This window comes from Notothenia coriiceps, unplaced genomic scaffold (assembly GCF_000735185.1).
Source record: "Notothenia coriiceps isolate Sejong01 unplaced genomic scaffold, NC01 NC01_scaffold00036514, whole genome shotgun sequence".
Lineage (NCBI taxonomy): Eukaryota > Metazoa > Chordata > Actinopteri > Perciformes > Nototheniidae > Notothenia > Notothenia coriiceps.
Window position 1 is genome coordinate 126,136 of NW_011369215.1, and position 14,376 is coordinate 140,511.

The window sequence follows — 14,376 nt, forward strand, 5'->3', positions numbered from 1 at the left end:
AATTAGCTTTAAATTACACATGTTTTCACTTTAACAGATTACTTTCAATGTAGCTAACTAGCTAGCTAGCTATGTAGCGGTAAAAAAGTGTTTGGCTTTTTTGACGCCAGTAGCAATGGCGTGCCACAAGTCGCCAGAGATAGCTAAATGAATTGTATTGTAATGTAATTTATTTGCTTAGTAGGCCTACTAGGGATGCCAGTGATTATTCGAATATTCGTTACAGTCTCCATAATCGAATATTATTTTTAAAAATCGATTTTATTTATATATATTTTTATTATCATTTATGTATTTTTTTTTTTTTTGGGCTTCATTTCAACCAAAATATAGGTCGGTCGGTCGAATAATCGATTATTATTCGCCAGGGCTGCCGAATAATCGATTTTGATCATGGTCAGTTTCTGGCAACCCTACTTAGTACCATTTAGTTTTATGTGAAAACGCTAAGTGAACTACATGTCTCGTCTAGCAGAATAAACATTACCCACAATAGCTAGCTAGCTAACTCATGATAGCAATATTTCACAAACAAATGATCATCTAAGTACATTGTGAGAGTACCAAACGACAATGCTCTGTGTGTTGTGTTCAGGAAAACCTGGAGAAGCAGACGCAGCACGCCCAGTCTCTGTCTGATAAGTTGTGGGTGACAGAGAGACGACTGGAGGAGCTGGAGGTGGACAAAGAGACCAGAGACAAGAGGACAACCGAACTCAACAGCAACCTCTTCAGGATGGAGACAGAGGTACAGAGACACTTTGCCCCCACCATTAGAGGAAACTCGACTACAAACTGAATATTTGAATAGAAGACTTGCTCTGCTCCGAATACAAACGTAGAGACATTTCAATAAATGTCAATGAACTAATAGGAGATGTTTAAAAGAGACTTGGTTAGGTGAATACTACCTCTGTTTACCAGAGAGAAAGACACAATATCATTCCTAAATATCACATCACTCCTCTCCTATAGAGAGGATTTTCCTAAGTGTTTATTTAGAGTTGATCTGGTAAAGCCATGTAAGCACTGATGTGTGTATGTACCTTAACGTGTATGTGTGTGTGTGTGTTCCCAGCTGGCGGAGGCCCTGCTGGTGTCCACGCAGGCTTCAGTCGAGCTGAGCCTCCATCAGAAGCTGCGTGTGGACGAGCAGCAGAGGGTGGACGAGCTGGAGGAGGAGCTGCTGGAGAAGGAGCAGGAGCATCAGAGACTGCAGAGCCTCGTGGGCCGCCTGCAGGGAGAGGTGAGCAAACACTGATCAATACAACCATGGTTTTACACCAACTTAACCGTCATTTCTGATTCACGGAGTGTGTTATATAAATATCACTCGTCACCGGCTTGAGCTTCAACATCAGGATCCATGTATCTGTGATCCTCTCCAGAATGGAAGTAGTCATCACATACAGAGCATCAACTAGTTCCTGAACAGTGTCCTTCACATGCTGATATCCAAGAGAGGGAGTTACACAGTCACAAGATGGAGGAATAGAAAGCAGTATTCAATGTTTACTTCAGATTAGCTCCAATATCAGATTATTCTGATATTGGAAGAGTAGATTCAGTATTTTCCCAACAGAGAGTTACAAAAAAATATCCATATTTCCCTTTTAAACACCCGTTGAATCTAAATCATCGACAGAATAACGTATTGAAAATCAGCACATTTGATAAGATAATAATAAAAGGTAATACAACAAATTGCCCTAATAGTTTCCTGGTTCTATCTGCCCCCCTGTTCACCTGCGTGTATCTCTTTTAATAATAGCTGGGATGGAGCCTCATCATGACCTGTTTGTGTTTTAACGTGTGTGTGTGTGTGTGTGTGTGTGTGTGTGTGTGTGTGTGTGTGTGTGTGTGTGTGTGTGTGTGTGTGTGTGTGTGTGTGTGTGTGTGTGTGTGTGTGTGTGTGTGTGTGTGTGTGTGTGCAGGTCTCTGGAAAGCTGATTGATAGGGAGCAGACTCTGGAGGAGGAGATCCAGCTGAGAGAGAAGATCCAGCTGCAGTGTAAGCAGGCGGAGAGGGCGTTGGAGGACCTGAAGATGGAGCTGCAGACCACCAACCAGGCCAAAGACGACCTGGTCAAACATGTCAAACAGTCCCAGGTACGGCTCCACATCTTCAGATACACTCACGTTCAATGACCATACACAATTTAAGATTATGAAACAATTTCACCAGAAAAAGGAGGGTTTTATAAGGATCAAGTTTCAGGTGTTTGGCCCTAGATTTCTGTAGGCAGTAAGTACATGTTTATATCAAATGAATGACTGATATAAAAGATAAGGCTGGTAACAATTAAATCAAAATGTGTTGGTGGACCATTAATTTAAAAAATCCTGCATTTTCTGTGATACATAATATCATGCTAAGTGTAGTGCAGTATTTTCTAAAATGAATTGTGTCTCCGCCATCTTTCCCTCAGCACAATGCATGCTGGTATATATGTTTGGTTGGTGACTGTATGGTCAATTTCTTTTCACAATACATTGTGGGATACTTCAAGTTTACTATACACATTGATAAGTAATATCACAAAAAATACAAACAACACTAAAAGAAATATTTCTGAGGCAGCCCAAAACTAATGTGGTGTTCTGCTTGCTGCTCTCAGTCCATTGGTTCCTTCTAAAGACTGAAAGTAGAATATAACAAGGTGTATCCGTTTAACATTACAATAAATCAATATGTGAGAAGCATCAACACAATAAAATATGAATTTGATTTTAGACTCATAACAAGGGGGAACAAGTATTTATAGGAGAAAAACTTTTTTTTTGTGTGTGATGAATACAAAAAAGAAGCTCATATTTCCTGACCTCCTTGAAGTACACTCTGTTTCCAGCTATGGATCCGACAGCATCCATGTGTCTGCATTACGCGACCTAACGACTCAAAGAGAGATGTACACTTGAATTAATCAGTCATGCAAACCATCAGAGTTTTAGGGTTAATGAGGAATTATTCATGCAAATCCTGTTTAGCAATCAGCGTGCTAATGCCATAATCCTAAATATTCATAATGTGGCTATTTCTGAGGATACTTAATCCGTGCCACTTTCGAAATAACCTGCATGTTTTCTGCTGATGAGACCACAGATCAGAAGTTTAGTTTGGACCAGGACTTTTTATTTATGATGATTGTGTTTACAGGAGAAGATGATCGACCTGGAGACCGATCTGGAGGAGCTGCACGACAGCGAGCAGAGGTGGGCGGCCAAACACAAGAGAGCCATCGAACAGGTAAACACACGCGAACAGGAAGTGAGCTAACTGAACATATTCTGTCATTAACTAGACCTTGAAAACTCTTATGGCTGGTTTTTAAGAAGTGTGTGTGTTTGCTGTCAGACTGAGCAGCTGCAGCTGAAGCTGATTCAGGAGAAAGACCTCAACGACCTGTTGGAGATGGAGAAGGGTTCCGCCGAGAGACAGGTAATGTGTGTGTGTGTGTGTGTGTGTGTGTGTGTGTGTGTGTGTGTGTGTGTGTGTGTGTGTGTGTGTGTGTGTGTGTGTGTGTGTGTGTGTGTGTGTGTGTCCACTTGTTCTACGAGTCTATGTTTAACACAGTATGGCTGTAACGAATAGATAAAGCACCACTTATACATTCAAATACTCACAGGGTTTTTATTTTATATACTGTATATTTTGCAAGTTTTTTGTTGTTGAAAATATATATATATCCGAAAGCCAAATATAAACTTAGAAATTAAAAAGGTAATAGCATTCCTCACAGCTTTACAGCACAATTAAGTATTTATCTCTCTATCACATTTGGATATACTGATATTTAAAATTAGGGGAAAAAACTGTTTTATTAAACAGTATCGATTTTTTAAGCTTAACAAATAAATAAATAAAGGATTTGTCAGTGCCCTCTGGTGGAGAGACGGTGTAATGGCAAGACTGATTTGAAGGAATTCGTCTCTATACTGATACTTGTTGTTGTTGGCTGATATACAGTGAACTCAGGTATATCTGTGCTAAGCTGCTAATGGACTGACAAGAACATGGTTTGAAAAAGCCTGTTCATTTAAGTAGGCTACGTAAATAATGTAAATGAAGAAGAATGAAAGTAAGGAAGAAATCCCTCAGGATTACAAAAGACCCCCATCACCCCAGCCACAAACTGTTCAGTCTGCTGCCTTCTAGCAGACGTTACCACAGCATCCGGATAAAAACAAACAGATTCAGAGACAGCTTCATCCCACAGGCAATAAGACTGTTAAACACCTGAACTGCTGAAACCTGAAATCTGCTACTTATTAATTATCTATCTCTTATCTAATATATCATTCCAATAATTTGTATATAGACTCGTATTGCACTATTCCACTTTTTTTTTCTCACTTTTTTAAAACTATTTTTCTTTTTGTATTACTTTTAATATAGTATATTTTAATATTGTCTGCTTATCTGTATTATTGTGTTGCATTGTTGGAGAGGCCTGTGACCTAAGATTTTCAACGACATAATTACTCTGTAGCTAAGTTAGCTTGACGATAAAGAACCTTGAACGTTGAAGTGAAGCAGAAAGGTTGTATCGTATCTAATGGAAGCTTCTCTCTGTGTGGGTGTAGCTGCGGGAGCTGCGTCTGGAGGTGGAGGAGCTCCAGAGCTCCAGGGTTCAGGAGGATGTGGTCTCCAGAGCGGAGAGCCGAGTCAAGGAGATGGAGAACACGCTGAGGAACGAGGAGAGGTCCGTCAGCACATTATTCTGTATCAATGTTTGAACAGGCGTTTATTAAAAAGCTGTTCTATTTATTATAAGGTCACTTTCACACCTGTGGTTTAGAGCTTCGGAAATCATTTGGAAATCACCTTTATAATAATTCTACATTAAGATAGCACAGAACAGATAGAAGGCGAAGTAACACAATAAGTGGACAAGCATATGAAAGAAGTTCAGCACAAGTTCACCCATTTTTCGCCAAGGATTTTGTAAAAACAACCTGATATTATCTTTCGTTTAACAGAGAATTAAAAAGACGTTTAAGCAGGGTCATTTTATTCATAAAGCATCAGGCAAGTGCTTTACATGAAACATGCAGCTTTAGCTTCCCTATTGTATGTTACCTGTAGAAATGGTGTAACAAAATAAATCAATACATTGTGTTCATGTGTGTGCAGGAACAAGTCTGTTCTGACCAACACCATCAGCAAACTGGAGAGGAGGATCAACGAGCTCAGCGACCAGATGGAGGAGGAGCACAGGATAGCTAATGAGCAGAAAGACCTGGTAACAAACACACACACACACACACGCACACACACGCACACGCACACGCACACACACACACGCACACGCACACGTACACGCACACAGTACACATTGTTACTTAATAATCTTACCGTCCGAAAAATGTTCAAATGTATGAATACATACAGTGTATGACAATGAACAGCAGCAATCAATAGCGTTTGAAATATTCTTTAAACACATTGAAACAACCTAGAGCTGTCTTCATGTCCCAGTTGTTAACATGTTGGTCCCGCCCCATGTGCCCAAACTGAGCGAGCTCTGTGATTGGTCCCCAGATGACCCAGAGGATGCGCTCTCTGAAGCGGCAGCTGAACGAGGCGGAGGAGGAGGCGAGCCGGAGGGAGGGGCAGTACCGCCACACCCAGAGAGAGCTGCTGGAGGAGAGGGAGACCAGCAGCCGGCTGCAGAGGCAGGCGCTGGACCAAAGCCTGCAGAACAAGTACGCACTCTGACACACACACACACACACACACACACACACACACACACACACACACACACACACACACACACACACACACACACACACATGGAAACATACACACACACACGGAAACATACACACAAACAGACGTGAATGGATCAATTTAAATATGTAAAAATAGTGTCTATCTATGAATTAGGCGCTACTCTACAGTTTTTAGTCTCCTGGGTAACTAGTTATGCACTTCAGCCTCTTTTGGACAACATGAATATTAAACAATAAGTCAGATCTACATTGTTTTCTCTCCTGTTTTTGGGATATGAGAACTGATTTAACAATGTTTTCACCAGGAGAATCCTTAGTTTAAAGGGTCTTAAAAAAAGTTATCTTTAAAATACAAGACTTTGTTGTTTGCTGCACCACTGTCCCACATTTTCAATATGACTAAAAACCTGTTATCTTCTAGAAGAGTTTAATGTTCACTGCACTCCAAACACAAAGTATAAATATTGTCATAAACACAGACCATTTTGATTAAAAAGTCAAATGTTCCTTTCCGACTTGCCTCTCAGGTCTTCCGTAGCCATGCAGATTTCCTCTGTATCAAAAGCACGCATCATTTACAGTCCGTCACAAAGTCAGTACATTAAAGCACAAATTAAAACGTGGTGTCTCTCTTGCAGACGTAAGGACACTCTGACCATCCGTCAGACTCTGGATAGCCTGAGGCTGGACCTGAGCGTGGACGATGAAGAGGAGGATCAGCCACCGGAGGAACAAACAACAAACAATGTCACCAAAGTTTGAACCCTCCCACTTCACACATTAACCAATAACAGCACATCTCTACTCTGACACTCAGGGTGCGGTGACATTTTCTAAAGCTGCCGACACCACTTTCTCATGAAAATGGATAAATGCTGCATATGATCAAAGCTAAAAGTCCACCACGGTCTTTGCCTCTGACACTTTGAAATAATCACTGATCTCTGATGTGTATTCTAGAAAATGCCCGGAAAAAAAGATCTGATATGGTAACAAATTATAGAAAATAATTAGAGACAAAGTTAAAAAGGTGAGCCTGTTCAATTGACACCTTGCATGTATTTTATTAAGTGCAACTGTACCAAATGAACTGAATGAAATGTGAACAGTATTCTCTCTAGAATTATTTACAAATTAATTTCTTTGGTCGCCCTCTTGTGGTTACTATTAGGAATTACAGCTATCAATTAAAAACCCTAAAAACAAATGGCAGTCAATACAGCTGTCAACATTGAAGTCAAATGCCTGCTTCGACATGTGGAACCTAAAATGTCTATTACATAGAATATTAAATAAATGCATGATCTGCTTGTTTGCATACATGTACAGATGCTTGGTGCGAACAGATGCTGACATACATTAGGGAAATATTACAAGTGGCGTGATAAGGATAAATATGCCTTTTTTTTTTATTTGTGTTCTTGGAGTTGCTGTTTAATTGAGCTTCAAACAGCATGAAGTACATTGAAGTGTGAATTTCTCGATATCAGCCAATAGGCGTTATGGCCTGAACGGACACTTTGGAAGGGGACTCCTTTAAAACCTCTTTTTAATTTCATTTTTTATTGAAAAAGTGAGTTTCAATTTCAAAAGAATCACTGGTTACCACGTAAATTTGACAATTTAGAGCTAAGCTAACGGTTCTTTCATATGGAGGGATGTTCTATCATTGAGTTTAACATGTGTTTATCTGCTAAATTAGAAAATATTCCAAACAAGTTGAAATGCAGGAGAGGGATCTTAGCTGTTTGATTCACCAACAATTATTTATATTGACCGTATTTTGTATGTTTATAATGTTTTTATGATACCAAGATTATTGAATATTCTGTATTTGCAATTGCTTCTGGGGCAAACATAATTTTTAGAGAATTTAATGTATGATTTTAGTGCGGTATTTTAGGGGGTTTGCTGCTGTATTGATGTATCTTAATGTGCCTCCTACATACGCTTCTGTCCAGGTGATAAGATTAAGGGATAAGATATTTTGTATCAGCAAAGAAGATGATACAAAAAGGGGTTTTGTTTCACACTTGGCGTCTTTGTTAAATGTGTTTTATTCAAGTCACTCAACGCGGACTCAAATAAAAAAAAGAAAGGAACTGAGACGTTTTAGCTCTCAGAAGTAATGTCTACAGAGGGTTTGGATCCAAGATGTGTGTTAATGCAAAGTGTGCTTTCTGTTCATTGTTTGGCATGCTCTTATTTTGAAAGGAAATAACTTTTCAAAAGAAAACCACGTGTACGGACAGAGGCTGGGTTGCGAAATTCAAATCAGTAGGAAATGAGGTTTCAATCCAAAAATAATGACAAGCATCCAATAGGTACTTTAATTTGAAAATAACTCACTGATTGAGTTATTAAATTGAACCCAGCCCTGTTCCTACTGTCCTCTGCTGGAACGATGTGTATGTTAAACACACAAGGCTAATATTCATAAGCTAATATTCAGATACAGTTTGGATTCTCTGTTATGTTTACATTTGTTGGTGTATTTAGATTTGTTGTTGAAACAGGAATACTAATCACATGAAAGAGTTTCCCAGCTGTTTGAATGTGTGCTTCAGTGTTTCAAATGTCTTTGCGTTTAACATTCTCCAAACAAAAAGATATGTATAAATAAATAGATTTCATTGACTTATTTTTGTAACTTCACTTCACACTCTACTGGTTCTGCTGTTCTCGGGTATTTATTTTTCACATTCTCTCTTTTGGTGAGAAGTTTCTTATAATAAACTCCTATGCACTGTGACATTTGGTGTCGTTTGTGTCTCTTTTAAAATGTGTATTATGTTCTCAAATGGAAACCAACGCAGTTCCATCCGGAAAAAAACAAACACTGGATTAAAACAAACAGATTTATTTGCAGCTCTGACATCAGAAACATTAAACGCATCACGGGTCATTTCATTCTCATAATGTCAAACATGCTGACGGTGCAACAAACCCAACAAACACACAGGCATCGATACACGCAGTGAGAACTGAAGAAACGTCTACAAACCGCAGGCATCAGAGAGAATTCACACACAGAGGATTTTCCAAAAATAAAAGCTCTTAGAGGTACTTGGATTGATTCATTGTTTTTGATAAATCGGGCACAAAATCATCACAACTTCTGGTCTCTTTTTGCCTCTGCTTTGTAATCTATAATCCATAATGCATGAACATATTCAGTAGCTCACAAACTTTACAGACAGAAGAGTTAATAACAGGCACAACATGACTCTTCAAACAGTGTAAACTTTCAAAGTGAACTCCAAAACCATTTTAGACGTATGGAAGAGATGCTGCGAGAAACATGTGATTCAAGGCAGTGAAAAATCAATGTAGTGTAAATGGAAGTTCAAATTTAAATTAAAAATAGAGAAAATATACATTAAATGAGCAACGTAAGAAGAAAGGCTCGGATAAAAGCTGACAATTTGGTTCAGAAGATTGTCGCGATAAAAGGCATCGGCTCAAAAAAGTTAGGAAAAACAATCTAGAGGTTTTGACACATTAGAAATCTTGAGTTAATGAATTACTTTGAATCAGTCATTCTTTTTCACATTTTTTAAAGTTACACACCAGATTAGTGGCTTAAATTAAATCAACACTTGGCAACCTTAAAGGTCCCATGTCATGCTTTTCCGGTTATTACCCGTCCCCTTGTGTGTTATGAAGCTTCTTCTGCATGTAAACGGTCTGCAGAGTCACAAACCCTCAAAGTACACCCTGTAGGGGTGCCCCAGAACGCCTCGTTGGGGATTTCTCTTTTCCCATTGTTTTCTTCCTGGGTATGGTGACGTGCCCATACCCAAATGGACCCATTGGTCCAAATGGACCAATCCGCGGAGCCGTTACATGGCTCACACACACACTCAATCTTTTTTCAGCTGCAGCTCCGCCGATTTCGCGGCGAGGCTGTGAGTCGGTGTGTGAGCACACACACAGGCTGCGGGTGTGTGTGTTCGGGCTGGTTTTGGGCTGGGTTTCGCTGTCTCGCAGACGGCCACTGGGCTCATAGAGAGTGGGGGGCAGGAGCTCCAACAAGCCGTTTAGGACAGAGAGTGAATACACATACTATACAGAGATGCTGTATAAGAAACCAATGTGAGTTTGGAAAATTGAACAATATAAATCTATTTTAGTAGACCTCAACAATGGAATTATGATCAGTAGAAATGGCCATGACATGGGACCTTTAAAGTGAGTTCGGACCGACTTTCTCCCCTTCTGTTAATTGCATGAATATGGCCCGATTAAAAGATATTCCCCCTATAATTCCTAAACGGGTAGCCTACTCCTTTCCTCCATAGTTATCATATAACATGCAACATTTTGTTTTGGCATCACCCATGACTGAAATAACTACAGCCTAGAGGAAGTTCTGCAGTAGGTACACCGATAATAATTGATATGTCTGGGTTTAGCTCAGGAAAACAGGTGACAATAAGCTCGTCCTGCACTTCCAATTCAGCAACATCTCTACTCTCAGGCTTTCTAGAAACATCCTCACGCATATATTTCTCGTAAATTAATAATTTCTACCCCTGCAGGCGAGAATAAACGTTGTACTGCGCATTTACCATCTATTCGCCCCTTAGCATTCACTTGTGTAATTGTGCCTCGCCAAATAGTCTACCGCATTCGGTCTGTACACACCTTTAAAATATATGTATAATACTTTTCAACGTTGCACTATTCAATATTTTTCATGTAACAATGGACTGTTTGATAGAAATACGACCCCAGTGAGAATTATGCAGCATGAGCTTTTCGCCTCTTGTTTTAACGGCACAGTGGAGAGTTGGTGGAGACCCAAGGAGAGCGATACTGGAACTGTATTCCTCAGAAGAACTCACACAGCAATGAAATTAAAGACAACTTTAAAAAATGGTTTACAGTGATTAAGGTCAGTGTTCAAACAATTCACTATTCATTTCAATTGCTGCAGCCTTAACTATCTTAAAGATCGAGAAGATACAATTCTCCTGTAATACCACCTGCTAAATGACTGTTGAACTAACTTGATACAAATGTACTCGTATTGAGAGGACTTCACATAGCTGCTTTTGTAAGTGTTAAGAAACATGTTACCTGTACACTATGATTACATGACTAAATATTAAAAGGTGGAATCTACATATTTTACCACAAATAAATTAAACAGCTGAAACAAGAAACCCTTCTCTATAGATGTTTCTAGGGAAATCAATTATGCTGTGTCTAACTTAGAATGCAAGCCAGCAAATTAATATTTAGATAAACAAAAATTCAACACTATTAGGTTTTTGATATGGCACTGAGATCATCTGTTGTCAGGTAACTTTGTGAGGTTTTAAACTGAAAAGAGATCAATACACCAAATAAAAAACACATGTTCTACTTGTGAAGGCTGTTTTTCTCTAAGTGCACAGCAGAATGTTGTTTGGTAAAAAAACACTTGTTTGTGGCGTTTCTTTTCTTTTTAATTTGGCACACTGGTAGGTTAAATATAGGTGACAATGAAGTGAAGCCAAAGGGCTTTGACGCTTTACCTTTTAATTCGATTTTTTATGTATCCATTAGGCACGATACTAAAGAGAATACTGATACAAAAGTTGTTGAAACTAAACGTGTATAGCCTACTGTTTAAAATGACCATAGAAGTGTTTTGCCATTAATAAGTTACATTTACATTTGACCTACTGCTAAACCGATTGGCAGCCCCTGGTTTCAATTTACTTTAAACCAACCATTACCGACATGCTGTAATACTTTTTTTAGTTGGGACTGCTATATAAAACTTGGCTCAATGAAGAACAAGGATTTAGCCGGCAGCAGGTGGAAAGCAAAAATAGTATTTCCCATGTTTCTGGTGCACCTCAACTTGGGTCAAGATTTTTCATGAAGTACTGTAAGGCAGATCAAGGTGTAACATGATGAGGAAAACCATTGAGTTGGACTTTTAAATTTAAAGGGCTTGAATGCAGCGTTTTTAGTTGAGTTTCTATATGAATGTGAGTTCTTACATTTGTCTTCAAAGCAACTGCTCTATGGTCAGGTATGCAATGAAAAAAATTAACTATTTAGTGTTAACCATGCACAATACACAACAGAAAGTTGGTCCACAGTAACTTCAAGTGTACATCTCAAGAGTTTAAAAGTGTATTTTCTTATAGCCTAAGAGAAAAGCATTTTTGTTAAGTAATTTGTGGGGTCATAGAAAAACAGAGATTCAGAGCAATATAGGAATGAAAAGAAAAACAAATATGAATAGAATAAAAAAAAAAGAAAGGATATGTGTGAGATGTGAAGGACATCACAAAAATATGACAACTGAAATAATAATCTATGTTTTACATTTATTTTAATATAAATAATTGGTCACTTTAAATTCCAACAATATTGGTCGTGTATGGAGCCTTAAAGAAATATTTCACTTTGTCGTTATAAAGATATGGGAAATCAGCTGCCCTGAAAAGCAGAAGTCACCTGACTCCCATAATAATCTAAAATAGATAATCATGCTCTGCACTCATAAATCCATTACATGTGTTTAAGATGAATTCATACTAATTGACATAAAATGTTTATTACATTTTAGTGATAGCAGTAGGGTGACCTAGCATCCCCAGAGCAACTGATGTTAGGTTATCTCAAACTCCTACAAAGATTAAAGTCTGCTCCACTACAGTGAAATAAAGCTTTAAAAGCCAAGGCAGTAGATCAGTTTGGAACAATATGCCTACTGTATAGGATACCCCTATTAATAATATACATATATGTTTTTTGGTCCACTTCCCATTGCTTTGCTGTACCCATATGTATTGTACAGTACGGATGGTATACTATACAAATAATAATCAGCCATGTCTGACACTAATCTGAAGACAAAATAAAGAGTAATCTGGAAAAGAAAGGCGCGATCAAAATGCTAACATCAACAAGCTAGCTTTAGCCGCTGTTGTTCCGTACAGTTTGAAGTGAGGCTGGGAAATAATAATGGGGACAAAGAAATAAAGGTCATCAATGCAATGTAAACGTATTTACAATTCTTTTTCTAATTTATAATATGGCAGTCAAGTAAGAAAGTGACAAAGAAAAGCAAGAATAGCTAAAAGCAGCAACTCAACGGCCACAACAACCTAGCTAGCAAGATAGTCTTGATAGCACAATTGTAATGGTACAGCGAGAAGTGGGCTATGCATTTCTCGAAATGTTTCCAAATGAGTCACTCAAAATACTCTTCACTCCACACCTAGCCTGCTTTTGTTAATATTAGCATACCGTTTGCAGCCACTGCTATCACTACTGAGCACTGATACCCTACGTTAGCTAGTTAGTGGCTATCTAGCTACACAAGCTGCTAATCAGATGTGTAAACAGGAGGAAATGTAGCGGCTAGCTCATAGCAACACATGTTCCAAGGTAACTCTTTTTTATTTAGTGGCAACACAAGTATTTATTTTATGTGAGAAAAATATGACAGTTTAGTTGTGAAAACTGCTAATAAAGTTCAATATACTCCTGGTATGTATCTGCAGGGTCATTGTAGATTCAGCTGTAGTAACATGTCATTTGAGTTATTGTGTAAAGGCTAACAGAAACAGCCTCTCTAACACAGGGTCAAAGAGCTCCACCATGACGCTGTAGCCAACTGGGTTAAAAACTGTGTGGCTACATTTTTAGGAACAAAGTTTTGCATTCGTGAACCAGATAAATATGCTTGATACACTGAACAATGTCCATTCATGGCTCTCATACAGGTACAGCATCGCATGAACGGTGTTTGAAACAGGGGAGGAGGGGGAAATACATTTGTTCTCCCTGGTCCAGGAGGAAAGGTTTCAGGAGGGGATCGTTAATTTACACAGACACACAGCCTGATGTCAAGCTCTTCATGCCTGCTGTCATCAAGTGATAGCCTAAACAGGTAACAGCTTACCTCTGTTACAAAGTGATGTTGCATCAAAAGTTCAAATTGAAGTTGTAAACATCTCCTTTTTGCCTTTAGAGATCAATTTAAATTATTCAAACCAGCTTAAGTCCCAGATTGCATGTTTTACTGTAAATGAGCCACATTATGTGTCTGACAGTGATGAAACGATCCCCTCCTGTTTTCATTTCCTCAGACTAAGACTGTGTGTGTTTCCTTGAATAGCCACTAGGGGGGGACAGGGTTGTGTCATTGCCACAGTGCCAAACAGTATGGGAGGAGAAAGAAGGAAGATAAAGAAAAAAGAAGCAGCATATGGTTAAAGGTTAGTTTTCGAAAGTGGAAAAGAGGTAGAAACATGCAAAGATGATGGAAGGAGAAGGTAAAAGAAGGACAGATGTGGTGAGTAGAAAGGACGGACGACAGAAGAGCGCTGAATGGTCGTTTCCTTCTTCATCTAGCATGCACATTTCTTCTCGTTGGGCTGCTCATCGCTGAGCTTCGTGGCTCCGTTCCCATTGGCTGGATCGGCGGGCGGTTTGTCGACACACTGCTCCATCCTCTTCATGACTAGGTCCAACAGCTTTATCACCGCCTTGTCCACCTCCGCCCCTGTGGCTGCACTCGTCTCAAAGTACGGGATCCTGTGAGCGACAAAAAGTACTTTAGGAACAATTTTCTAATGAATTTCATCAGATTTATTATATGTAATTTCTATTAAAATCATCTTGTAGAGAC

General features: G+C 38.9%; 2 protein-coding genes across 2 annotated transcripts in view; one reads left to right on the top strand and one right to left on the bottom strand.

The window, feature by feature from the left end:
* The window catches only part of LOC104963957 (interactor of constitutive active ROPs 2, chloroplastic), a 14,531-nt gene extending 6,044 nt beyond the window's left edge, over positions 1 to 8,487 (top strand). Inside the window, exons 6-14 of the mRNA XM_010792654.1 lie at positions 596 to 748; positions 1,079 to 1,246; positions 1,935 to 2,108; positions 3,157 to 3,246; positions 3,355 to 3,438; positions 4,584 to 4,702; positions 5,134 to 5,242; positions 5,542 to 5,705; positions 6,374 to 8,487. Of these exons, the coding sequence (XP_010790956.1) occupies positions 596 to 748; positions 1,079 to 1,246; positions 1,935 to 2,108; positions 3,157 to 3,246; positions 3,355 to 3,438; positions 4,584 to 4,702; positions 5,134 to 5,242; positions 5,542 to 5,705; positions 6,374 to 6,497 (1,185 nt within the window). The 3' untranslated portion in view covers positions 6,498 to 8,487. The remainder of the gene's footprint in view (positions 1 to 595; positions 749 to 1,078; positions 1,247 to 1,934; positions 2,109 to 3,156; positions 3,247 to 3,354; positions 3,439 to 4,583; positions 4,703 to 5,133; positions 5,243 to 5,541; positions 5,706 to 6,373) is intronic.
* Positions 8,488 to 9,854: 1,367 nt separating this feature from the next.
* The window catches only part of rab27b (RAB27B, member RAS oncogene family), a 69,951-nt gene continuing 65,429 nt past the window's right edge, over positions 9,855 to 14,376 (bottom strand). The window contains exon 6 of the mRNA XM_010792643.1: positions 9,855 to 14,282. Within this exon, the coding sequence (XP_010790945.1) occupies positions 14,096 to 14,282 (187 nt within the window). The 3' untranslated portion in view covers positions 9,855 to 14,095. The remainder of the gene's footprint in view (positions 14,283 to 14,376) is intronic.